At 45.7% G+C, this 23,975-nt stretch overlaps 3 protein-coding genes across 3 annotated transcripts in view; 1 reads left to right on the forward strand and 2 right to left on the reverse strand.

Annotated features, from left to right (window-relative positions):
* INTS3 (integrator complex subunit 3) overlaps window positions 1-8,401 on the reverse strand; it is a 30,225-nt gene extending 21,824 nt beyond the window's left edge. Inside the window, exons 1-6 of the mRNA XM_058160570.1 lie at window positions 8,108-8,401; window positions 6,826-6,909; window positions 6,572-6,655; window positions 4,030-4,143; window positions 2,846-2,930; window positions 2,292-2,358 (exon numbers count right to left, since the gene is read on the reverse strand). Of these exons, the coding sequence (XP_058016553.1) occupies window positions 2,292-2,358; window positions 2,846-2,930; window positions 4,030-4,143; window positions 6,572-6,655; window positions 6,826-6,909; window positions 8,108-8,233 (560 nt within the window). The 5' untranslated portion in view covers window positions 8,234-8,401. The remainder of the gene's footprint in view (window positions 1-2,291; window positions 2,359-2,845; window positions 2,931-4,029; window positions 4,144-6,571; window positions 6,656-6,825; window positions 6,910-8,107) is intronic.
* Window positions 3-2,285, forward strand: LOC131186707 (uncharacterized). The gene is made up of 2 exons (XM_058160571.1): window positions 3-547; window positions 736-2,285. Exons 1-2 carry the CDS (start codon window positions 185-187, stop codon window positions 1,555-1,557), a joined length of 1,185 nt encoding a protein of 394 aa, XP_058016554.1. The 5' UTR covers window positions 3-184; the 3' UTR covers window positions 1,558-2,285.
* Window positions 8,402-14,625: 6,224 nt separating the features above from the next.
* Window positions 14,626-23,975, reverse strand: part of NPR1 (natriuretic peptide receptor 1) — a 30,354-nt gene continuing 21,004 nt past the window's right edge. The window contains exons 12-22 of the mRNA XM_058160532.1: window positions 23,063-23,134; window positions 22,270-22,429; window positions 21,878-22,033; window positions 20,283-20,451; window positions 19,895-20,041; window positions 18,536-18,659; window positions 18,252-18,320; window positions 16,977-17,151; window positions 15,807-15,905; window positions 15,313-15,404; window positions 14,626-15,192 (exon numbers count right to left, since the gene is read on the reverse strand). Coding sequence (XP_058016515.1) covers window positions 15,130-15,192; window positions 15,313-15,404; window positions 15,807-15,905; window positions 16,977-17,151; window positions 18,252-18,320; window positions 18,536-18,659; window positions 19,895-20,041; window positions 20,283-20,451; window positions 21,878-22,033; window positions 22,270-22,429; window positions 23,063-23,134 — 1,326 coding nt within the window. The 3' untranslated portion in view covers window positions 14,626-15,129. The remainder of the gene's footprint in view (window positions 15,193-15,312; window positions 15,405-15,806; window positions 15,906-16,976; window positions 17,152-18,251; window positions 18,321-18,535; window positions 18,660-19,894; window positions 20,042-20,282; window positions 20,452-21,877; window positions 22,034-22,269; window positions 22,430-23,062; window positions 23,135-23,975) is intronic.

Raw genomic sequence — 23,975 nt, forward strand, 5'->3', positions numbered from 1 at the left:
AGAGGGGGTTGCCCCGATGCCCACACGGGACCCCAAACGTCCTTGCTGGACAAGGCTGGGACTTCATCCCTAGTAACTCCCTCCCTCCCTTCCGTTTTCCCTGTACCTCCCTCCCTCCATATCTATCTCTATTTCCTTCCTTCCTTCCTGCCCTTTTCTTCCCAATCTGTATCTATCAGGTATTATGTCTGTCTGTCTGTCTGTCTATCTGTCTATCTATCTATCTATCTATCTTTTCCTTACTTACATACTTTTCTTCCTTCCTTCCTTTCCTTTGCTTTCCCTGTACCTCCCTACCTCCCTTCATAGCTATCTCTATTTCCTTCCTTCCTTCTCTTTTCTTCCCAATCTGTATCTATCAGGTATTATGTCTGTCTGTCTGTCTGTCTGTCTATCTGTCTATCTATCTATCTATCTATCTTTTCCTTACTTACATACTTTTCTTCCTTCCTTCCTTTCCTTTGCTTTCCCTGTACCTCCTACCTCCTTCATAGCTATCTCTATTTCCTTCCTTCCTTCTCTTTTCTTCCCAATCTGTATCTATCAGGTATTATGTCTGTCTGTCTGTCTATCTGTCTATCTATCTATCTATCTATCTTTTCCTTACTTACATACTTTCCTTCCTTCCTTCCTTTCCTTTCCTTTGCTTTCCCTGTACCTCCCTACCTCCCTTCATAGCTATCTCTATTTCCTTCCTTCCTTCCTTCCCTTTTCTTCCCAATCTGTATCTATCAGGTATTATGTCTGTCTGTCTGTCTGTCTGTCTATCTGTCTATCTATCTATCTATCTATCTTTTCCTTACTTACATACTTTTCTTCCTTCCTTCCTTTCCTTTGCTTTCCCTGTACCTCCCTACCTCCCTTCATAGCTATCTCTATTTCCTTCCTTCCTTCTCTTTTCTTCCCAATCTGTATCTATCAGGTATTATGTCTGTCTGTCTGTCTGTCTATCTATCTATCTATCTATCCTATCTTTTCCTTACTTACATACTTTCCTTCCTTCCTTCCTTTCCTTTGCTTTCCCTGTACCTCCCTACCTCCCTTCATAGCTATCTCTATTTCCTTCCTTCCTTCTTTCCTTCCCTTTTCTCTGTACCACCCTACCTCCCTTCATATCTATTTCCTTCCTTCCCTTCATTCCTTCCTTTCTTTTCCAATCTGTATCTTTCATGTATTATGTCTATCTGTCTGTCTCTATCTATCTATCCTATCTTTTCCTTACTTACATACTTCCCTTCCTTTCTTCCTTCCATGCACCTCCCTTCCATTCATCCATCCATCTCTCTATACATCCATCTACCTACCATCTATCCATCCCTCTCTATCTTCATCTATGTTTTCTTTACATCCTTCCTTTCCTTTCTCCATTTACTTCCTTTCCTTTCCTTCTTTCCCTTTTCTTTCCTTTCCTTCTTTCCCTTTCCCTTCCTTTCCTTCTTTCCCTTTCCCTTCCTTTCCTTCTTTCCCTTTTCTTTCCTTTCTTTTTCTTTCCTTTTCCCTTTCCTTTCCTTCATCTACCACTTTTACCAAAGTGTTCCTTTTGCTTTCCTAAGATGAAAATTTCCAGGGTACATTTTACGTCCCGCACTGAAATTAGCCACTGGAAACAGCCATCCTACTGATTAAAAAAAAATATATATATTTTTTGCATCTGCTCGTCAGTCGAAATGCCCTCCTTCTGCCAGCTGGCACTAGATGGCATTATGGGCTTATAGTTGGGGAACCCGGCTTAACCTCTGCAAGGGGGGGGGGAAGAAACAGCGGAGGGCTCTTAACAGCCCCCCCCCTCGCTGCTTAAACCATGGGATTGCATTGCCGCGGCAACGAGCCATTTCCCAAACAGAAATGGCTTCTAGGGGTTTAAAAAAAAAAAACATTTAGCGTTTAGAGCGCCCGTTTTCCGAGCAGTTTCCAAAAGGAAAAAAGGTTTCAAGAACAGACCATTGTTTAAACGTTCGATCTTTCTCTCCGCTATGGGCAGAGAATTCAAATTACGCACCCTGGGCTGGAACCGATCCCAGCCGCAGGTTTTACGCGCAAGTTGTTAATTTGGAGAGAAAAAAAAAAGGATCTGTGCTAATGAGGAGATCCAGGCAGGATAAGGAGAGGTCAGAGAAGCAGAAAAATAAAAAACACACGTCAGGAAACGAAGGATTTGGGCCGGTTAAAACCAGGCGGAAGGAGAAAAAAAATCACGCCACGAAAGCAAGATTTGGCCGGTTCCAAGTCTTTGGCTCTCGGTGGATTTTTTTGTCAGGCTGGTTATTCTGACCAGGCGACTTGAGCCCCACCTCTGTTCCGTCAGTATGTCGAGGATGTTTTCGGCCAACCAGATGTTCTTGGAGGTGACGTCTCCCCCTGCCAGCAGAGGAGGGGGGGAAAAAACAAAGTGAGAAAACTTTGGTCGCTGAACGAACGTTTGTTAAGTCGAGGACTTGCAGGAAAATCGGATTTCGAAGCCTCCTCCCCCGCCAGGTGGGGATGTTTGAGAAGAAGAAAAGCGAACAGGTGAGGATCAAGTCAGTTTCACCTCTTTGCTGAGTGAATCCGACAGCTGGGCAATCATTGCTTGTTTGATTAAAACTTTCTGGAAACAGGGCAGCATATAAACTGAATAAAATATTATTATTTTCTCTGGCTTTGGCCGTGTTTGAAAATCCCTCCTGTGTGCCCAGTTCATTATTTCTCTTTAGTTTAGTTAAGAGAAATAATTTCCCCACCGCTACCAAAGGGAGACCAGCTTTGAGAAGAAGCAAGGCGAACAGGCGAGGATCAAGTCAGCTTCACCTCCCTGTAGCGGAATTTCGGAACGAACTCAGCATCCTCTCCCCCTCAGGACACCCACCTGCGATCTGTTTCATGAACGTCATGCAATTCCCGTCGATGCCGATAACCCCATTCCTCACCATCTCGCGCAGCAGCCAAACCAGCTAAAAGGAAGAGAAATCACTCTGCCATGGGGGTCTCTGGACGCGCGCCTAGTTACAGAGCGCCGTGTCGATGCCCGGTCGCAGCTCCAGAGGCCTCGGCCAAAACTAGACCACGTTCTGAAACTAAAACCGCAGTGTGAAAAAGTTTTTTTTTTTTTTAAAGTTGGGTTTTGGGTCACAAAAGGTCTCTCGGGACCGCGCTAGAGATCCCAAACGCCTGGTTCTCCTTTCCCAATTTTGCCAGGCCTGTTTGCAATCTCCTTCCTTAAATCTGAGCTCGTCTCTCCCACGATTTAATGCCAGTTGTTGGTGGAAAGTGAGAGATATCACAAAAAAGGGACATCCTGTTGTGGTTCGCCAGCGGCCAGCCGAGCTGGCAGCAGATTCGGACTGCGAAGAGGTTGGGGAGGAACATGGGCCAGTCCTGGAGTCTGGGGAAGGCTCTGACGAGGGCTCTGCGTCGGAGGCAGAGAGGGGGCCAGGGCCGTCTGACAGTTATCAGCTGCTTTTCGAGTCAGACATCAGTGAGGCAGACGAACAGCTGGAGCCTGTTCCCAGTGTGTACATGCGCAGAGTTGCCAGACGAAGGGAACGGCTAAAGAACAAGGGTCAACTCAGGAGTAAGGCCACAGGTGGACGGTGAATGGCCCCTCCCAGAGGCAATAAAAGAGGAGCGAAAGGGGAGTGGAGTTTGCAGGAGGCAATTTAGTTCGTTCCCGCATTCTTGCCAAGTATTGCGGCGTCTGAAAGATATCGGCCTGGCCACTCTCCAAGCCTGATAAAGGTCGGTAATGGTGAACTGTCTCGAAAGACTGTGGGAGAGGAAAGACTTTGCTGGAGAGAAATTCACTGTCAATTAAATAAAAGGAGTTTATCGGGACGAGGACTCGGCTTCGTGCTACTGGGGAAGCCTAGGTCGGAACACATCCACCAAAGGCTTTTCTTTCGTTAGCACCTGGGTTCAGATACCCACAAGGGCCCCCGAGCTGTTCCTGGGGTCCAAAAATCACTTCTGGGCTTAATTTGCCCTCCACCCTTTCTCACCCACACACGCACACACTTTTAAGGGCTCAGAGAAACGCACAACCCCGCTTCCCACCTGAGTGCGACAAGTGTCTTGCAGTTTCAGGTATTTCTCCATGAGGATCTGGTTCATCTTGCTCAATATGCTGGTCAACCCGTCTCGGCTCACCAAGGCCAGGTCTCGGTAACTCTGCGGCACGGGGGAGGGGAAACAAACGGGGGTGGTGGGGAGAGAAACGTTGTTTTAGCAGCCGAATGCAAAGGAACGAGTGGGGTCTTTTGAGAGGACTCCCAAGTGGTGAAGATGAGAGGGAAGGGAGATGGAGAGGAGGAGGCAGAGAGGGAGAAGAGGAGTGGAGGAGGAGGAGGAGGAGGGAGAGGAGTGGAGGAGGAGGAGGGAGAAAGGGAGAGGAAGAGGAGGAAGAGGAAGATGAGGAGGGAGAAGGGAGAGGAAGAGGAGGAGGAGGAGAGAGGAGAGAGGAAGAGGAGTGGAGGAGGAAGGAGAAAGGAAAGGAAGAGGTGGAGTGGAGGAGGAAGAGGGAGAAGAAGAGGAGGAAGAGGAGGTGCAGGAGGAAGAGGAGTGGAGGAGGAGGAGGGACTGAAGAGGAAGAGGAGGAGGAGGAAGAGGAGAGAGGAGGAGGAAGGAGGAAGAGTGGAGGAGGAGGAGGACAGGAAGAGAGAGGGGGAGGAGGAAGAGGAGTGGAGGAGGAAGCAGAAAGGGAAAAGAAGAGGAGTGGAGGAGGAGGAGGAAGAGGGGGAGAAGAAGAGGAGGAAGAGGAGGTGGAGGAGTGGAGGAGTGGAGGAGGAGGAGGGACTAAGGAAGAGGAAGAGGAGGAGGAGGAAGAGGGAGAGAGGAGGAGGAGGAGGAGGAGGAGGAGGAGGGACTAAGGAAGAGAAGAGGAGGAGGAAAAGAAGTGGAGGAGGAGAAGGGAGAAAGAGGAAGAGGAGGAAGAGGAAGAGGAGGGAGAAAGGGAGAGGAGAAAGAGGAGGAGAGGGAGGGGGAAGAGAGGGAGAGGAGGAAGAGGAAGAGGAAGAGGAAGAGGAGGATGAGGAGGTGTCATAACTTTTTTTTTTTTTTTTGTTTACATTTATACCCCGCCCTTCTCCGAAGACTCAGGGCGGCTTACAGTGTATAAGGCAATAGTCTCATTCTATTTGTATATTTTTACAAAGTCAACTTATTGCCCCCCCAACAATCTGGGTCCTCATTTTACCTACCTTATAAAGGATGGAAGGCTGAGTCAACCTTGGGCCGGGCTCGAACCTGCAATAATTGCAGGCTTCGGTGTTCTTAATAACAGGCTATTACCAGCTTGAGCTATCCGGCCCTTTAAACAGTCTTTAAACAAACTTTAAACAGTCACTAAATAAATGTTTATAAATCCAGGATTACGTGTTGGTTGGGAAAGAGGGATGGAGAGAAGAAGGGATGGCTAGAGAGATGGAGAGAATATTTAAGCTTTTTTATATTGGTATATAAACTGACAGATTGACAGCCGTCAATAAGCAGGAAGACAGAGCCTGAAAATTTTGGGGCCAGAGGGCGTAGAAGTGATTGACAGCCCTTGCTTTGGCTCTGATGCCAGTGAAAATATCAGCATGCAGGAAAGAAAGAAAAAAACAATAATGTATATATAAAATCCGGCTGGCTGGCCGGCCTGCGTCTCCATAAATGCTAATTTGTGTCACTAAATGTCACTCCACGCCGGAAAAAAAATGCCAGGTTGAGCCACCCACCTTCCCTTTCAAGAGGTTAACGAGCTTCCGGAAGAAGCCTTTGATTAAATTCCTGCCCTGCGGAGCCCAGGTGGCCACCAGGAAAGAGCCGAGCCTCAGCCTGCGGAAATGTTAAAAGCCCAGCTTCGAATTCTAAACAGGTCCTGCAGAGCAAAGCGCTCGTCCCTTTGAACCGCCAAAGGTTCAAGCGGCTTCTTTAACCGCTGAAAGAAGGCGGGAAAAGAGGGGGGGGCAGAGGATAGACAGATAGAGAGAAGGGGAGGTGGGGGGAGAAGCCCTATGTCCCATCCCAGACTTGTTGGTCTGAGATATAACGGTGATGGGAAACTTGCAATGCTTCCAAAGGAGGAGTGGAGAAACGGGTGTTACTCCTAGACAAAATTTGCAATTCTCCCAAAAGAAAAATGGAGAAACGTGTGTTAATTCTAGACAAATATGCAATTCCCCCAAAGGAGGAGTGGAGAAATGGGTATTACTCCTAGACAAATTTGCAATGCTTCCAAAGGAGAAACGGAGAAACGTGTGTTACTCCTAGACAAACATGCAATGCTTCCAAAGGAGAAACGGAGAAACATGTGTTACTCCTAGACAAATTTGCAATGGTTCCAAAGGAGGAAAGGAGAAACGGGTATTACTCCTAGACAAAATTTGCAATTCTCCCAAAAGAGAAATGGAGAAACGTGTGTTAATTCTAGACAAATTTGCAATCCTTCCAAAGGAGGAATGGAGAAATGTGTGTTAATTCTAGACAAATTTGCAATCCTTCCAAAGGAGGAATGGAGAAATGTGTGTTAATTCTAGACAAATTTGCAATCCTTCCAAAGGAGGAATGGAGAAACGGGTGTTACTCCTAGACAAACCAGAACGAAAGTTCTTGTTACCTTCTGGGCTTGAGCGGGCTCCGTCAGGATCATGGTGAAAAGACCCAGGCAGACTTCCTCGTGCTGGGGGGCTCCTTTGCACACCTGGCGGCGCAAGAAAGGAAGGTATCACCAGTTGGTAAGGGTGAGAGGGAAGGAGGAAAAAGGCACGGAAGCTCCGTTCCCACCGGTTTCATTTCTACATCGGGGTGAAATCCTGGACCTCCAGAGGTCGGAGGAAGGAGATCCGAAGCGAAGGCGCTGAAGAAACTCACGTGGGCGTTCAAGGCATCGTTGGATTCCCTCTCCGAGAGCCCGCCGGTCAGAGAGGTCACTGTCCCCATGCATCTTTCCAGCTTCTGAAAGGGAAAGAAGGACAACGTGGGGTCAAAGCTCCTGGAGATGTTCAACTCACGGACCAAGAAGTCAAAGCTCCCAAAAGCTCCTCTGGGGGAAGGGGGAGATGAGGAATTCAGTGGTGTGGGTGGGAGGGTCAGTCCAGGAGGGCTCGCCAGGCGGCCGAAGAGGAGATGCTGAGAGCAACCTCGGGGCTGTCGAGAAGGTCCTGGTGACATCTCAAGGCTTCCACCCTTCAGAAGCTCCAACAGCCTCGAGAAAGAAAGACGAGCTGGAGGCCAAGGGAAACCTCCATCTCCGGCAGGCTCCAAGGCCTAGTCGACATCGAGAAGAATTTCAGGGGCAGCAAAATAGAACCTTTAGGGTTGGTTGTTTTTTCTTCCTTTCTGCCTCACCCCTTTCTTGGTTTTCTTTTTCTTTCTTTCCTTCCTTTCTCTAGCTTTCTCGCTTCCCATCCTCCTTTTTTTCTTTATTTCATTCTTTCTTTCTTTCTCCCTCCCACTCTCTCCCTCCCGCCCTTTTTTTTCTTTCGTTCTATCTCACTTCCCATCCCATCCCAATATCTCTCTATCTATCATCTTTCTATCTACCTATCTATCTCTATCTATCTATCTATCTATCTAATTATCTATCTATCTATCTCTATCTATCTATCGCTGATCAATCTATCTATCTATATCTATATCCATCCCATCGCCAAGCCAGGGGCAGTCCAGCCTCTTCAGAAAAGCCTCCAGGGATGGAGCAGCCTACAAGAAGAAGAGGAGGAGGAGAAGAGAAGAAGAAGAGAAGAAGAGGAGGAGGAGAAGAAAGAGGAGAAGAAAAAGAAGAGAAGAAGAAGAGAAGAGGAGGAGAAGAAAGAAGAGAAGTAGAGGAGAAGAAAAAGAGGAGGAGGAGAAGAGAAGAAGAAGAGAAGAAGAGGAGGAGGAGAAGAGGAGGAGGAGAAGAAAGAGGAGAAGAAAAAGAAGAGAAGAAGAAGAGGAGGAGAAGAAAGAAGTAGAGGAGGAGGAGAAGAGGAGGAGAAGAAAGAGGAGAAGAAAAAGAGGAGGAGAAGAAGAGAAGAATAAGAGAAGAGGAGGAGGAGAAGAGGAGGAGTAGGAGGGAGAAGGAATCAGCACCCCCATAGCAAAGCAAAGCCCCTACAGGCTCGCCCCTTCCTCATCGCCCCCCCCAGCCCCCCCCCCAAAATAAAACACCCACCTCTTCCAACTCATCCTTGGCATCCAAGCTGGTGTAGATCAGCAGCTTCCCTCCTCCTCCTCCTCCTCCTCCTCCTCCTGCAGCCCCCCCAGCTGCAGCCGCAGGGACCCCTTTGCCCTTCTCCATTTTTGGGGGGGGGAGGGGGCTTAGAGGGTGGGCGACCCCCCCTTCCTGCCCCTCAGCAAGCCTGCCTCTGCCCTCTCCCCCCCCAAGAAGGAGGGGGGGGCTAGGAAGAGGAGGGGGGCCCAAGAAACAGGGGAGCCCCCCACTCACCCCCCCAGGCTCTTGGGTGGGGTGGGGATAAAAGCACCCCTGGAGGGAGGAGTCAGTGGGGGGCTGCAGAGAAGAGGGGCTGGTCTAATCCCCCTCCCATATGGACCCTCCTATTGGGAGGGGCTGCAGGCCCTCTTCAGCCTGGGAGGGGCAACAGAGGCTCCTATTTGGGAGGGCTCCAGCTATTATAGGGAGGGGTCTCTATATTAGGTTGTGTTTTAACCACTGAGTTTTTTGGGGGTCTTTCCAGGGTCTGATGATGGGGCAAAGGGAGGGGCTGTCCTGCTCCTAAGGGGCGGGGCTTAAGGGCTGGGGGCTCCTAAGGGCAGGGCTTCCGCCCCAGGGGCAGGCTTGAGCAGCGAGGCTCGCGGGGAGCCTCTGGGAGGCGCTGCTCCTTTTTCCAGGGGATCGAGGGGTCTGCAGGAAAGTGGGGGGGATCTACGCCTGTGGGGGGGCCAGAAGGGAGGGGGGAGCGTGCGCCGCCTCGCCCCCCACCCAGCGGCACAAGACCGGAAGTCGGAGCTGGGAGACGAGCGAGTGTGTGAGGGAGCGGGCGAAGGAAACAACCCGGCCGGAAGTGGCCGCCTTTCCCCCAACGCGCCCGCCTCCTCGCCCTCCTCCGGCCTATCGCCGCTCGAGGGTGGCGGTGAGTGACAGGCGGCCTCCCGGCGGGCCAATGAGGAAGAAGCGGGGCGGGGAAAAAAGGGAAGGGAGCTAAAATTCCACTCGGAGGAGGAGGTTAGACTTAGGAAATGTGGAATGGAGCAACCCTCCTTGCCGTGAACTCGTTTCCGGGTTCATTATTCTTCCCATGCCTTTAGAATTCAGATTTCATTCTAAAAATGCACTTTATAGAGGCATAGCTCACACTGCCTTGCAGGTTGATATGCGGTATCCGCAGCGGACAACAATACAGTAACAACAACGATAGTGCAACCCATCCCCTAGCTGGCCTACGAACGAACGTGGAGTTTGTCTTCACTTTTCGTAGCTCTGTGGAACTCCGCCACTTCTCCCCGTCGCGCATGCGCCTTAGGCACTATGTTGTTTTTTTTGCGATCGCCTCGACCGCCGCCTCCAAGCCAGAGCTCACCTAACCGCGCATGCGCCGTTCCGTCCTCAGAAGTTCCCCTCCTTTGGGGCGCAGTTATTCCGCAATAAGAACCCCGCTTCTGAATTGGCCCGCCTAAGGGGTGCAGGCAGCACCCCTGCACCCCTTTTCAGGGTTGGGTTGCAATAAAAACCCTGCCCTCATGGCCCCAAATGTGCATGTTCTCACAACCACCATTAAAGCTGTACAATTCATGAGGGTCGAGTAGAACACGTGTGCATGCAATTCATGCAAAGGGGGGGGGGGACAATATTTAATAATAATTCCCCATATTAATTATTCATCCAATTCACGCTCAGCTCAGCTCAGCTCAGCTCACTGCATAAATGACCCTGAGGGGTTTGCAATAAAATTTATAGGTATTAATTTGGATGTGTGTGTGTGTAAATGTTTATGCACCCAAGACCAATAACTTGTGCGCCCAATCACACTTGGCCAATAAAACTATTCTATTCCTGTATATATATTCCTATTCTATTCTATTCTCTATACCATTTGTGATGAACATTTCTTTTATGTACACTGAGAGCGTATGCACCAAAGACAAATTCCTTGTGTGTCCAATCACACTTTGCCAATAAAGAATTCTATTCTATTCTATTCTATTCTACTCTACTCTATCCTCTTATTCTATTCTATTCTATTCTTTTCTATTCCTGATTCTATTCTATTCTATTCTATTCTATATGTAGAATAGAATTAGATTAGATTAGATTAGATTAGATTAGATTAGATTAGAATAGAATAGAATAGAATAGAATAGAATAGAATAGAATAGAATAGAATAGAATAGAATAGGAATATATATATATATACAGGAATAGAATAGGTTTCTTTATATATATATAATATATATATAAAGAATTTTGTATTGCCCAGATACAAAGAGACAGATAAGATAGAAGATGATGGATGAGATAGATGGATAGATAAATAAATAGGATGGAGAGACAGATTAGAAGAAAAAATAGGTAGATTGATTATAGATAAGACACAGATAGATGATAGATATAAAGATAGAAGATAGCTGGCTGGGTAGATAAAAATGGATAGAAATAGATGGATAGATGATAGGGATATAGATAGGAATATAGAAATATGGAGAGATGATTGGATGGATAAATAGAATAGAACAGAATAGAACAGAATAGAATAGAATTTTTATTGGCCAAATGTGATTAGACACACAAGGAATTTGTCCTCGGTGCATACGCTCTCAGTGTACATAAAAGAAAAGATACGTTCATCAAGAATCATAAAGTACAACACTTAATGATAGTCATGGGGTACAAATAAGCAATCAGGAAATTTGTATACATGCAAATGTGTGTCTATATGGAGATATATATATGTGTGTGTGTGTGTGTGTATTCTATATGTATATATGCAAATCTATGTGGGTGTGTATATGTGTGTATATGTGTGGGTGTTTGTGTGGGTGTGTATACATCACATATACATAACATAACATAACATAACATAACAACAGAGTTGGAAGGGACCTTGGAGGCCTTCTAGTCCAACCCCCTGCCCAGGCAGGAAACCCTACACCATCTCAGTCCTATGGTTATCCAACATTTTCTTAAAAATTTCCAGTGTTGGAGCATTCACAACTTCTGAAGGCAAGTCGTTCCACTTATTAATTGTTCTCACTGTCAGGAAATTTCTCCTTAGTTCTAAGTTGCTTCTTTCCTTGATTAGTTTCCACCCATTGCTTCTTGTCCTGCCTTCAGGTGCTTTGGAGAATAGCTTGATTCCCTCTTCTTTGTGGCAACCCCTGAGATATTGGAACACTGCTATACACACACACACACACGTACGTACACACACACACACGTAGTACATATATACATACACAAACACATATATTTAAACGAAGTGGAGAAAAATGTCCACATTTATGGCCATCAGCTGGACTTCATTTAATGCCTGAGGTTACAACGGCACTGAAAAAAGCGACTTATGACCGTTTTTCACACTTAACGACCACTGCGACATCCCCGTGGTCACCGGATCAAAATTCGGACCCTTGGCAATGGACTTGTATTTACGACGGACGCAGTTCCTCCCCCCCGCCCCCCCCAGGTCACGTGGTTCCTCTTTTGCAATGTTCCGACAAGCCAAGTCAATGGGGAAGCTGGATTTGTTTAACGACCGTGTGACTAACTTAACAACGGCAGTGGCTTGCCTCACAACTGTGGCAAACAAGATCATTAAATGGGGCGAAACTCACTGAACGGTGTTGCTTAGCAACCGAAATTTTGGTTCACTCACTTGTGGTCGTAAGTCCAGGACCAGCTGTAATAATAATAATAATAATAATAATAATAATAATAATAATAATAATAATAATAATAATAATAATAATAATAATAATAATAATAATAATATTTTAATTTGTATACCACCCTTCTCCCGAAGGACTCAGGGTGGTTTACAGCCACGGTAAAATACAAAAACAACACATACAATGCTAAAAACAAACGTTAAAAAACTTATTCAATTGGCCCGATTTAAAATACAATATCAACCCTGTAAAACTAGTAAAATTTAAAACCCATAAAATCAATTAAAAATTTTAAAAATTCAAGCCAGCTGTATTATTACTCTTGCTATTTTCTTAGCTTTTAATCTTCTTTTTTTTCCTTTCCCGCTGCCTTTTTTTATCTCCGATAGCCTTGGATGTCAGTTTTTTTTTTTTAAAAAAAAGAACATTTATTTTCTTGAAAAGAACATTTAGATTTATGTTTCAAATGAACAAACGTGTTTTAGGAAATGCTTGAAGAAAAACCAAAAGACGAAAAAGAAAAAGGAAACTTGAAAGTAATTATTCCCACCGAGGAACGAAACCAATTCAAAACAGGCTGTTTTTGGGCTGAAAAATATATTAAATTCCTGAAAAAGAAATAAGTTCAAAACGAGGGTTACTATGCCCTTTTAATTCCAGCCAAACCAAAGTATCACATGAGGATTTGAAGGCTCGTAAAATTATGGTGCCTTCAGAGAATATGTCAGAAGACAATAATTAACCTTTGTCGCTTAAAAATGCAGCCACAAATCTCTATCCTGGCTCTTTTTCTCCGTCTTCTTCTTCTTTTAAGCGTGATTTGTAGCCGTTCAAAAATACTGCGGAAGGTTTGCATACACCAGGGAAATAAATCTCGAAGTGGCTAAAGTAATGCAATTGCAAACAGTCCGGAGGAAATGAAATTAAAAAAAAGAAAAGATCATTTAATTATCCTTTTTTCTCGGATGCAAAACAGCCATCCTTCTTTTTTTTAACACAGAGCACTGGAAATACATTTAAAAAAAACACATGACATTTTCTTTCCGCCTTTATTCAAGCTGAATTAGGGTTAATAACCTCGCTTTTTCAAGCGTTCAGATCAGAGGCGGTATTTTGCCGGTTCCTACCGGTTTCGGCAAACCGGTAGCTCGCCCGGATGTAATGCCGTCTTATTTAGCCATGTTTTCGAGGCCGGGCGCATGCGCGGAAGACCCGGCGTGCGAGCAAAGTGCGTGTGCAGAAGGCCGGGCACACACACGAAGCAAGCGTGCATGTGTGGCGAACCGGTGGTAAGCATTTCTGAAACCCACCGCTGGCTCAGATCCGAACATGATTTGCACACTTGGCGCTCACGGCCAAATTAAGTGAGAGACGGTTGGATTTGGGACTTCCCTTCCAGATTTGTGATATGTTGGTTTAAAGAAGAGGAAGAATGAACCCAGGTTTAAAATCGGCTGAATTAGATGTGTCTCAACAGGGGAGGAATTTTAAGGAAGGTATCGCGGAGAAATGGGAGGGAGGGAAGGAAGGACAGACAGACGGACGGATGGACGGAAAGATGAACACGCAAAGCTGTGAACATTGGCAAAGAACAGCCAATAGAAAAACTTCTGGTTTAAAGTTTTTCTATTGGGGATTTTACCCGAAACGTATAACAGAGAATTGAGATATTTGATTGTGAATGTAATAACAGCAGCTAGGATTGTATTTGCTAAGAACTGGAAAAGTGAGAAATGACCATTGCAAGATGAAATCATTAAGGATATAATGGAAATTAGAGAACAGGAAGATAAACAATATTATAAGATATGGGGTTTATTTTACCAACGGCTAGAAGGGAAAATACGTTAAAAAAGATTTGAGAGTAATTTCTACAAGGGAAGAATTGTTTGAATGATGCGATTGATTTAAGATGATGGAATAAACGATGTAATAAGATAAAATATTAATTTAGAATAATTTACCTGAAATGAGAGAATAAAATACTACAGTTAATTAAAGGATCGACTGATTAAAACCTCTGGAGATATATTAGATCGATAAAATGTAAGATTAGACAAACTAATTAATGTTATGCATATGTTGAAATTGCACAAAAGATTTGTAATCAACCTACCGGCACACCGTATTTGAATGGAGGATGTTTTTATGTTGGTTTGTATTAAAAAATAATAAAAAGAATATTTTTTTAAAAAAAAAAAAAAAGGAAAAGAACAGCCGATACAAATCGTTCTCGACTTACGACCACAGTTAAGCTCCAAATTTCTGTGGCCGAGTGAGACATTTTGTTAACGCATTTTTGTTAAGACATTTTATGACCTGCCTTGCTACTGTTGTTAAGGGAATCACTACAACTGTTCAGCTAGTCACGCAGTCATTAAGTGAATCGAGATTCCCCGTGGACTTGGCTCGTCAGAAGGTCGCAAAAAGGAATCGTGTGACCCCGGGAGATGACAATGCAACCATCATAAATACGAATAGGATCACGTGATTGGTCATTAAGGTCATTAAGTGTGAAAAAACGGTCATAAGTCCCTTTTTTCAACGCCACGGTAACTTCGAACAGCGACTAAATAAGCTGTTGTACGTCAAGGACTACCAGTATACATGTTTCCCCATCCTCCCCCTCCCCCGTTCTTTGAAATCTACCATCCTCCATTTTAGCTCCTCCGATTCAACGTTCATCGTTTTGCAAAGCATCAACCGGGGCTTTGGAGCATGTGCAGAGCGCCGCCCACTGCCACAATAGCTAAACGAGGAGTGGGCTCTCAAAGCTCAACACAAGAAAAAGACCCTCTGTGACCCTCTTCTTGGAGCCTCACATCCAACCAAAAATAAAAGAGGGAGTTGACTTGATACATTCCGTTTATTGTAAAATCTGCAGCTTCCGGGAACCCGCAGGGGTTGTGTTTGTTTGTGTGTGTGTGTGTGTGTGTGTGTACACGGCTCGACTGTCACAAGAGTTGTGTAGGGTCCGGGCCTCCCTTAATTGCGACGCCAACTCAACCACAGAAGTTCCAATTGTCCAACATCCCCAGAAAAGATGAGGAGGTGGCCCGTAAAAGTGATGGAGCTTAAGCCAACTTCTCCAGAACTTCCTATCATGCAGGGAGAGGAGAAGGTTTCTTCCTGATCACCATCTCCTGATCTACCCAACCTCAGGACCTGGGGACCAGTTTTGAGGGGTGATGAAGAAGCGAAAGGAAATCGGGCAGGGGAGCAAGGATAGTCCTCTGAGATCCATCCATGGTGCCCTCAACTCCAAGCCGATAGGTTCTTTGAAGACGGTTAGATGCCTCAGCTAAGATCTCCTTGAAGGAAGCAGGAGTAAACGTCTTCTCCATCTTCTCATCACCCTCGGGTACTGCTGACCCTTTCGCCCGTCAACCAGTACGTCCGGAGTTTCCCCTTGCCCTGTGAGTAGGAAAGAGATGGAGGACAGAAGGTCTAAGAGTTCAGGAAGAAGGTGCCTCCAGAGCGACTCAAGAACTCAGATGCAGGGAGAACCTTCAACCCAACACACGTCCCCCTCACCTTCATCTCTATGTCTCCTCGGAGGTCCAGTTCGAAGCACCCAAACTCCTCAAGGATGGTTTTGGTGGCCGCCGATAAGTGGATCTTCAACGCTGGAATGACCAGAGGAGGTACATTAGAACATCTGTACAGAACATCTGGATTTAGAAGGACTGGAGAAAGGGAGCAGAGATGGAGTCTAGGACGCCATCCAGCAAGACTGGGAAGTCAAAGAAGTCCTGAAGGATCACTCTTGTGCTCCGTGGATGCAACCATGAAGGAGATGGCCTCAATTGGGTCTTCTCAAGATGTTCTCGCTTCACATGGTCGTCGTAGAAGCACTTTGCTTCAATAGGCTCAATAGAAATTGTCCTCAACCAAGTAGCCTCAAAGTCTTCTCCTAGGTCAGTTATTCCGCCATCTCCTTAACTACCTACAAGCATCCAGCTGGTGTGGGACACTCCAACCATCTATTCCGTGCCTCCCCTTCTTCCTTCTTCTCCCAAATCACTTACCTTCACCGTTGGATTCCATGCGCGAAGCTGTGTTGACCGTGTCTCCAAAGAGACAGTACCGAGGCATCTTCAAGCCTACAACTCCTGCGCAGACTGGACCTTGAGGGAGAAAAATATCATCAGCAAGGTCAACGAGATGGCTTCTAACCACTATTCCTTGACCTGATTATAAGGACCGATCTTGAAACCACAATATTCAGATCTAACGAGGAATAATAAGGGAATATTTTTTTTTCTTCCTATCCTGGCTTGTGAAGGATCTGGTTCTAAAAGTCGGTTTCACAGGTGAACCGAATGAGAGCTTGAGAGAATTCAAGTGCTGATTCTTCTAAACCAGGGGTCGGCAACCTGCAGCTCTGGAGCCGCATGTGGCTCTTTCATCCCTCTGCTGCAGCTCCCTGTTGCTGGTCGGCTCCACAATTGATAGGGCTTTTGGTTAGGACAGGTAAAAGGATGTCGTGCTAGGAGGAGACTCTATGGTGGGGCAACCAACTTTCAGTCGGCAGAGGAAAAAGGACACTGTGCTAGGAGGAGACTATGAATAGAATAGAATAGAATAGAATAGAATAGAATTTTTATTGGCCAAGTGTGATTGGACACACAAGGAATTTGTCTTGGTGCATATGCTCTCAGTGTACATAAAAGAAAAGATACGTTCATCAAGGTATGAAGGTTCCCCCCTATGGTGGGGGAACTGGACTTCTGGTTGGCTCCAGAATTGAATGGGGGCTTCCAGTTAGGACCTTTGTGGCTCTGAGTGTTTGAGGTTGCCGACCCCTGTTCTAGACCATGATTTAGATCTCCGGGGAGCCATCAAACCCTGATTGGTGGCTAGTTCTTCTTTTCTCCTCCCTTCCCTGAGAATCCTAGAACGTGTTTTGGAGAACCGCCGTTCAAAGTCACATCCCCAAGGTCTCCTTTGTCAACGCAAGAGAAATCACAACACGGAAACCGTGGTTCACAGTCATTTCATGGTTCAACCTCCATGGTCGGTCAAAAGCTCATCAACATTTGGACACTACAAGAAACTAGGTTAACATGTTGACCGTGTACGTCAGATCTACCGACTTCTGAAGCACCATAATTACATGATTCGGCTTCCTGTCTCTTACACACTCCTTTGCACACCCACCCCTGCGTTTGCGACACGCACACAAAGAAGGTCCTCACCGCTATGGATGCCAATCCGCAGCTTGAGTTGCTGTTCAGGACGGTGGTGAATTTTGAAGTTGCGAACGGCTTCCAGGAGCGCCAAAGACATGCGGGAAATCTCGCGGGCGTGCAATCGGCCGTTGCGGACTGGTAACCCGGACACCACCATGTAGGCGTCCCCGATTGTCTCCACCTAGACAAAGAAGAGAGCGATGGTTCTTCTCGGCCTTGGTGGCTTTTAAGGGTTTGTGGACTTCAACTCCCAGAATTCCAGAGTTGTGGGCACTGAACGCCACACTTTGGGGCTGGGGAATTCTGGGAGTTGAAGTCCACGCTTCTTAAAGATGTTCATAACACGGCCAAAATGAATATTTTTTTTTTAAAAAAAGTTCTTATATTTATCAACCAGAAGATAGGATGAGGTTCAACCATCAATAGAAAAGACAGGAAGTTTAACAGAGAAGGCAGGCATGATGGATGGATGGAGATAGGTAGATAGATATCGGTAGATTAGATAGAGAGATAGAGATAGAGATGATAAACATGATAGAGATAGAGATGAGATAGAGATAGAGAGAGGGGGGGGAGAAAGGATAGAAGGAAGGAAGGAAGGAGGGAGGGAGGGAGGGAGAGGAAACATAGATAAGAGATAAGAGAGGATGGATGGATGGATGGATGGAGATTGTGACTGATAGATAAGGAGAAAAATGGATGGATGGGTAGATGATAGGCAGAGATAGACAGGGAAGGAAGGAAAGAAAAGGAAGGAAGGAAGGAAGGTAGGAAGGAAGGAAGGAAAGGAGGGAGGGAGGGAGAGAGAGGAAACATAGATAAGAGATAAGAGACTGGATGGATGGATGGATGGAGATTGTGACTGATAGATAAGGAGAAAAATGGATGGATGGGTAGATGATAGACAGAGATAGACAGGGAAGGAAGGAAAGAAAAAGAAGGAAGGAAGGAAGGAAAGGAGGGAGGGAGGGAGAGAGAGGAAACATAGATAAGAGATAAGAGACTGGATGGATGGATGGATGGATGGATGGATGGATGGATGGATGGATGGATGGATGGATGGATGGATGGAGATTGTGACTGATAGATAAGGAGAAAAATGGATGGATGGGTAGATGATAGACAGAGATAGACAGGGAAGGAAGGAAAGAAAAGGAAGGAAGGAAGGAAGGAAGAAAAACATAGGTGATCAATAAGATAGACAGGCAGGATGGATGGAGATTATAATTGATAGGAGGGAGAGAGAGAGAGAGAGGAGAAATGTACCGAGACAGCCCTCACCTTGTAGACATCAAAGTTATCAATGATTGCATCAAAACAGGTGTATAAGTCATTCAGCAAAGCCACCACCTGGGAAAATAAAACAGGGAAAAAAAGACACCAGGGAGTGACCAAGTACTGGAACAGACCAGAGGGCTCTTTAACGGGACGACGTTGTCACCTTCCCGAAGGAAGACCCAAGATTTGCGGGATGGTTTCAAACCGACTTGAGGCCGGACGGACACTTGACGGGCTCCCATCGGTCCTCCCTACCACCACCATCAACACCCCCCCCCCGTGCTTACCTGCATGGGGGTGCTCTCTGCCGACAAGGCGGTGAACCCCACAATGTCACTGAAATAGATGGTGACGCTGTCGAAGGCCTCCGCTTGCACCGTCTCCCCCCGTTTCAGCTGCTCGGCCACCGAGCTGGAAGGGGAAAAGGTACAATATCACAGCCACGAGTTAATTCGGACCGGGGCCAGTATGAAACCCGAAGGGCATAACATCCTGGCTCTGGCCTCTGCGGACAGGGCTTGGGGGCGTAAGGGGCGGCGTGGACTAATCGTTGCCCCCTGCCAAGCCACTCGGTCCTGTCGTCCCCCCCCACCCGTCTTGGCTTCTCTGGGCATTCCCCCTCTTTATTCCTCCCCTCCCATTCCGAACGTTGGGAGTTTTTCCACGGCTGAGTGTGAAAAATAAAAGAAGCGCGGAGAGAGAGGGTACCTTCCTCGCGAGATGGACGGCACATACATTTTCACAAAACAAACAAATAGATTTTAATCAGCGGAACAGCTTGGCTCCAGAAGCTGTAATGTTTTAAAAGAAAAGATTGGACAACCACTTGTGTGAAGTGGTGTAGGGTTTCCTGTCTAAGCAGGGGGGGTTGGACTAGAAGACCTCCAAGGTCCCTTCCAACTCTGTTATTCTATTCTATTCTATTCTATTCTATTCTATTCTATTATTTCCTATTATTTCCTATTATATTCCTATTTTCCATTCCATTCCATTTCATTCCGTATATTTTCTGTTCTGTTCTGTTCTGTTCTGTTCTATTCTATTCCTATTTCCTATTATTTCCTATTTTATTCCTATTTTCCATTCCATTCCATTTCATTCTGTATATTTTCTATTCTGTTCTGTTCTGTTCTATTCTATTCTCTTTTCTACCCTGTTTCCCCGAAAATAAGACCCAACCAGAAAATAAGTCCTAGCGTGATTTTTCAGGATGCCCGTAATATAAGCCCTACCCCCAAAATAAGCCCCAGTTAAGATTGTCAGCTAGATGTATATGTTACATTCTAATTCTAATTCTAATCTATTCTATTCTAAATCTTTTAGGCTTCGTTGGGCGAATCCAAGCTGGCAGACTGAGAAGAAAAGACGCTTATCCAATTTAAGAACGTCTTTCCTTTATCTCTCTTTTCCAAAAAAAAAACCCTCAAAGGAACGGAGGTCTCATCCCACCTACCTAAAAAATTTTCATTTGTCAAAGCTAAAAATCTGTCTCGTTCCAGAGCTCGGTCACGAAGTGGGAATCAAAGCCCCTTCCCTTCCCCGGGGCGATAGCCCCAACCTCCGGTGCGCAAAGATAGACTGCTCCTGTCCAGGAAGGCTCTACCGTGCGGTGGCAGCGAAGATCGCAGGGGGAAAAGCGGACTTACTGAGGTAAAATCTGGTACAGGAGGGCCTCAGCTTTGCGCTTCTCCTCCAGGTAGGCCTGTGTCCGTTCCTCCACCAGTTCCTCCAAGTTGTTGGCGTACTGCTCCATCCGCGACAGCAGCGTATCCAAGAGGTTGCAGCTGTTTTCCCTGCCATCGACATTCAGAGGTTGAAGGCATCCAATCTGCTTCCCGGGCTGGCCCTTTCCAGCTCTCGTTTGAAAACCAAACTCAAGTTTCTAGTCCTCTCTGTTCCAGAATCTGGAAGTTTGGGGCCAACTCCACCTCTCGCCTCACCAGATCTCCCCGGATGACTTCACGATCTTCAAAACCTGCCACAGAATCCACCCCAGCCCATCCTGTCCCCACCCACCCCTAAACCGTGCTCTACCTGTTGAACTTCCGCAGCATGCCTTTGATGTGTTGAAAATCCGGCCGCTCCTGTGGGTCCTCAGCCCAGCACCTCTGCATGAGATGGACCACCTCCTCCAGGTTGGAGGGCAGATTGGTCGAGGGGCGGAAGGGAGGCTGTTCCCCGCTCGCGACGCGCTTGATAATCTCTGGAAAGGGCCGAAAAAATGGGGGGTGTTAGGAGGTGCCTGGGAGGGGCCACGGGGAGGAGAAAAAGGATGCAGGGGCATTGCCCCACATTTTTTGGGGGGGAAAATTGCACGGGTTTTGTCCACCGCCATGAATTCCAAAGCAGATGTTGCTTCCTGTTAAAAAACGATGACAGATTACGTGGACAGAGTTTAGAAAAGAGAATAAAAATGAAGATAGATTATGTGGACAGATTTTAGATTTCTTGCGAGAAACGAGGCTAGGAACAAGGATGAATTATACGGACAGATTTTAGATTTCTTGCGAGAAATGATAGAAACAAAAATAAATTATACAGACAGGTTTTAGATTTCTTGCGAGAAATGATAGAAACAAGGATAAATTATACAGACAGATTTTAGATTTCCTGCGAGAAACGAGGCTAGAAACAAGGATAAATTATACGGACAGATTTTAGATTTCTTGCGAGAAATGATAGAAACAAGGATAAATTATACAGACAGATTTTAGGTTTCCCGCGAGAAACAAGGCTAGAAACAAGGATAAATTATACGGACAGATTTTAGATTTCCTGCGAGAAACAAGGCTAGAAACGAGGATAAATTATACGGACAGATTTTAGATTTCTTGCGAGAAACGAGGCTAGAAACAAGGATAAATTATATGGACAGATTTTAGATTTCTTGCGAGAAATGATAGAAACAAGTATAAATTATACGGACAGATTTTAGATTTCTTGCGAGAAACGAGGATAGAAACAAGGATAAATTATACAGACAGATTTTAGATTTCTTGCGAGAAATGATAGAAACAAGTATAAATTATACGGACAGATTTTAGATTTCTTGCGAGAAATGATAGAAACAAGTATAAATTATATGGACAGATTTTAGATTTCTTGCGAGAAACGAGGATAGAAACAAGGATAAATTATACGGACAGATTTTAGATTTCTTGCGAGAAATGATAGAAACAAGGATAAATTATACAGACAGATTTTAGGTTTCCCGCGAGAAACGAGGATAGAAAGAAGGATAAATTATACGGACAGATTTTAGATTTCTTGCGAGAAATGATAGAAGCAAGTATAAATTATATGGACAGATTTTAGATTTCTTGCGAGAAACGAGGATAGAAAGAAGGATAAATTATACGGACAGATTTTAGATTTCTTGCGAGAAATGATAGAAACAAGTATAAATTATATGGACAGATTTTAGATTTCTTGCGAGAAATGATAGAAACAAGGATAAATTATACAGACAGATTTTAGGTTTCCCGCGAGAAACGAGGATAGAAAGAAGGATAAATTATACGGACAGATTTTAGATTTCTTGCGAGAAACGCGGACAGATTACATTGATGAGATCGAAATCATCAAATTTCATCCAAGGAAATGTGCTATTTTCCTTTTTTCCTTCTCACCTTTGGGGCTCAGATCCACCCCTTCCACATAGAAGACGCTGTTGCGTAGGGCAATTTCTTGCAAAATGATGCCAAAGCTGTAGACGTCCCCTTTCTGAGTACCTGGACAGGTGTTTGCGCCCAATCTCAAGAGCTCGGGAGCCGTCCAGAGTTTCTCTAAAACAAACGGAGAACTGGGAATCAGATGGGGCTAAAAACCCTACGATCTAGCAGGCAAGAAGGAAGATCATCCACAGGAAGTCCTCGATTTACGAGCACTTGCTTAGTGAGCGTCCGAAGTCACAACAAAAAGTGACTTACAGCCGGTCGGTCCACATATGACCGTCGCAGCATCCCCAGGGGGTCAAAATTTGGGCCTTTGACAAGCCTTGCGCCCTCCAAGGGCAACTCACTGGCAAAGAGGGCGTGGGAGTCGTCCGTCTCAGGTGCTTGGCGGAAGCTCTCCAGCCCATAATCGGTGATCTTCAGCACAAAACGGCTGTCGACCACACAGTTGGACGACTTCAGGTTGCCGTGGTAGGCGATCACACTGTTGTGCAGGAAAAGCATCCCCTTGAAGCCGAGAGAAGACGGAGAGGAGCAAGAGAGGAGAGGAGAGACCATCAGGGAGGGCGAGACTCCCCGCTCCATCATCCTGAGCCAAATTCCCGGGTTAATTCATGAATCCTAGACAACCACGACTCCTGCAGTTGTGTCCTTGAGGGCAAAGCACGGTTTGAGGGATCTCCTTGGTGCGTTCTGAGCTGGGTGGTTTTCTTGCAGATGTTTCGTGACCCAACTAGGTAACCGCATCAGCGCTAGTGGGGTTTGCTGCAAATGCTCCTTACTAGAACTGATGATATTTCTTAGCTAGGTCACGAAACATCTTCAAGAAAACCACCAAACTCAGAGAGCGCCAAAGACCTAGGAGTTCGATCCTAGGTAGAGGCAGCTATTTCTCTCTCTCTCTCTCTCGGCACACTGAGAATATTATCTGCTGAACAAAACTCCGCCCTGGGGACAGGAAAGGCATCCGGCCAGTAAAACACTCTGCTAGCTCCATTCAGTTGCCCAGATTCCACCCCGCAAGGGATTATGGGATCGTTCAATGATGATGATGATGATCAGAGGACAGAAGAAGAGTTGGACGGATGGCGAGACTTTCCGTCTTAAGTCTAAAAATCTCTTTTTTCATCCTTCGGTTACCTTGATGATATCGTTGGTGAGCGAATAGCGGAACATCCAGTCCAAGGTGATGCTGTCATTCTCCAGGATGTCCTAAATGGATGGGGGGGGAGAGCAACATGGGTTTACAAGTCATTTCAAAGCAGTTCTCCCCTTCTTTTCGACCCATTTTGAGGCAGTCCTCAACTTACGACCCTTTTCTAAAATGACCATTTGAAGTTACTTGTGGGTGGGGAAAATATTACTTTGCTTGTATCTGTGGCAGGAAAATTAAAAGGGCCTTCTTTAAATATCCTTTCTTCTCCAGGTAGTCCTCGACTTACAACAGTTCGTTTAGTGACTGTTCAGAGTTATGACGGCGCCGAAAAAAGGGGACTTATGACCGTTTTTCACACTTTTGACCATTGCAGCATTCCTGTGCTCAACATCCCTGTGGTCAGATTTAGGCGCTTGGGAACTGACTCATAGTTATGACGGTTGCCATATCCCCTGAGTTCACGTGATCCCAATTTAGGACTTCCCGACAGTGGGGAACCCGGATTCGCTGAACAACTTAAATTACTAAATTAACCACTGCAGTGATTCACTTAACAGCTGTGGCAAGAAAGGTCTTAAAATGGAGCAAAACCCACGTAACCAATGTTTCGCTTAGCCACAGAAAAGTTGGGCTCAATGGCGGTCATAAGTCAAGGACTGCCTCTATTCCTATTAGAAACAGAAAATATTCTATTTAAATATTCTTTTTTTCCCCCTATTCCTCTCTTTCGTCTTTAGCATCTGACATTGCTTTCTTTTCCTTTATCTCCGATTTTAGTCTCTATCTCCTTTTGGTATGGTGCAGTTATTCCCTAAATATATGCATTTATCCCCATTGCATATGTGTGTATATATATATATGTGTGTGTGTATATATATTACTGAAGATGCTTGGATA

The sequence above is a fragment of the Ahaetulla prasina genome, chromosome 17 (genome assembly GCF_028640845.1).
Source record: "Ahaetulla prasina isolate Xishuangbanna chromosome 17, ASM2864084v1, whole genome shotgun sequence".
NCBI lineage: Eukaryota > Metazoa > Chordata > Lepidosauria > Squamata > Colubridae > Ahaetulla > Ahaetulla prasina.

Excerpts from the sequence above, each read along its gene's own strand:
- LOC131186707 (XM_058160571.1), top strand. The coding sequence starts at position 185 with ATGTCTGTCTGTCTGTCTGTCTATCTGTCTATCTATCTATCTATCTAT. Across the intron at positions 548-735 it reads TCCCAATCTGTATCTATCAG|GTATTATGTCTGTCTGTCTG; the intron begins GTATTATGTCTG and ends TGTATCTATCAG.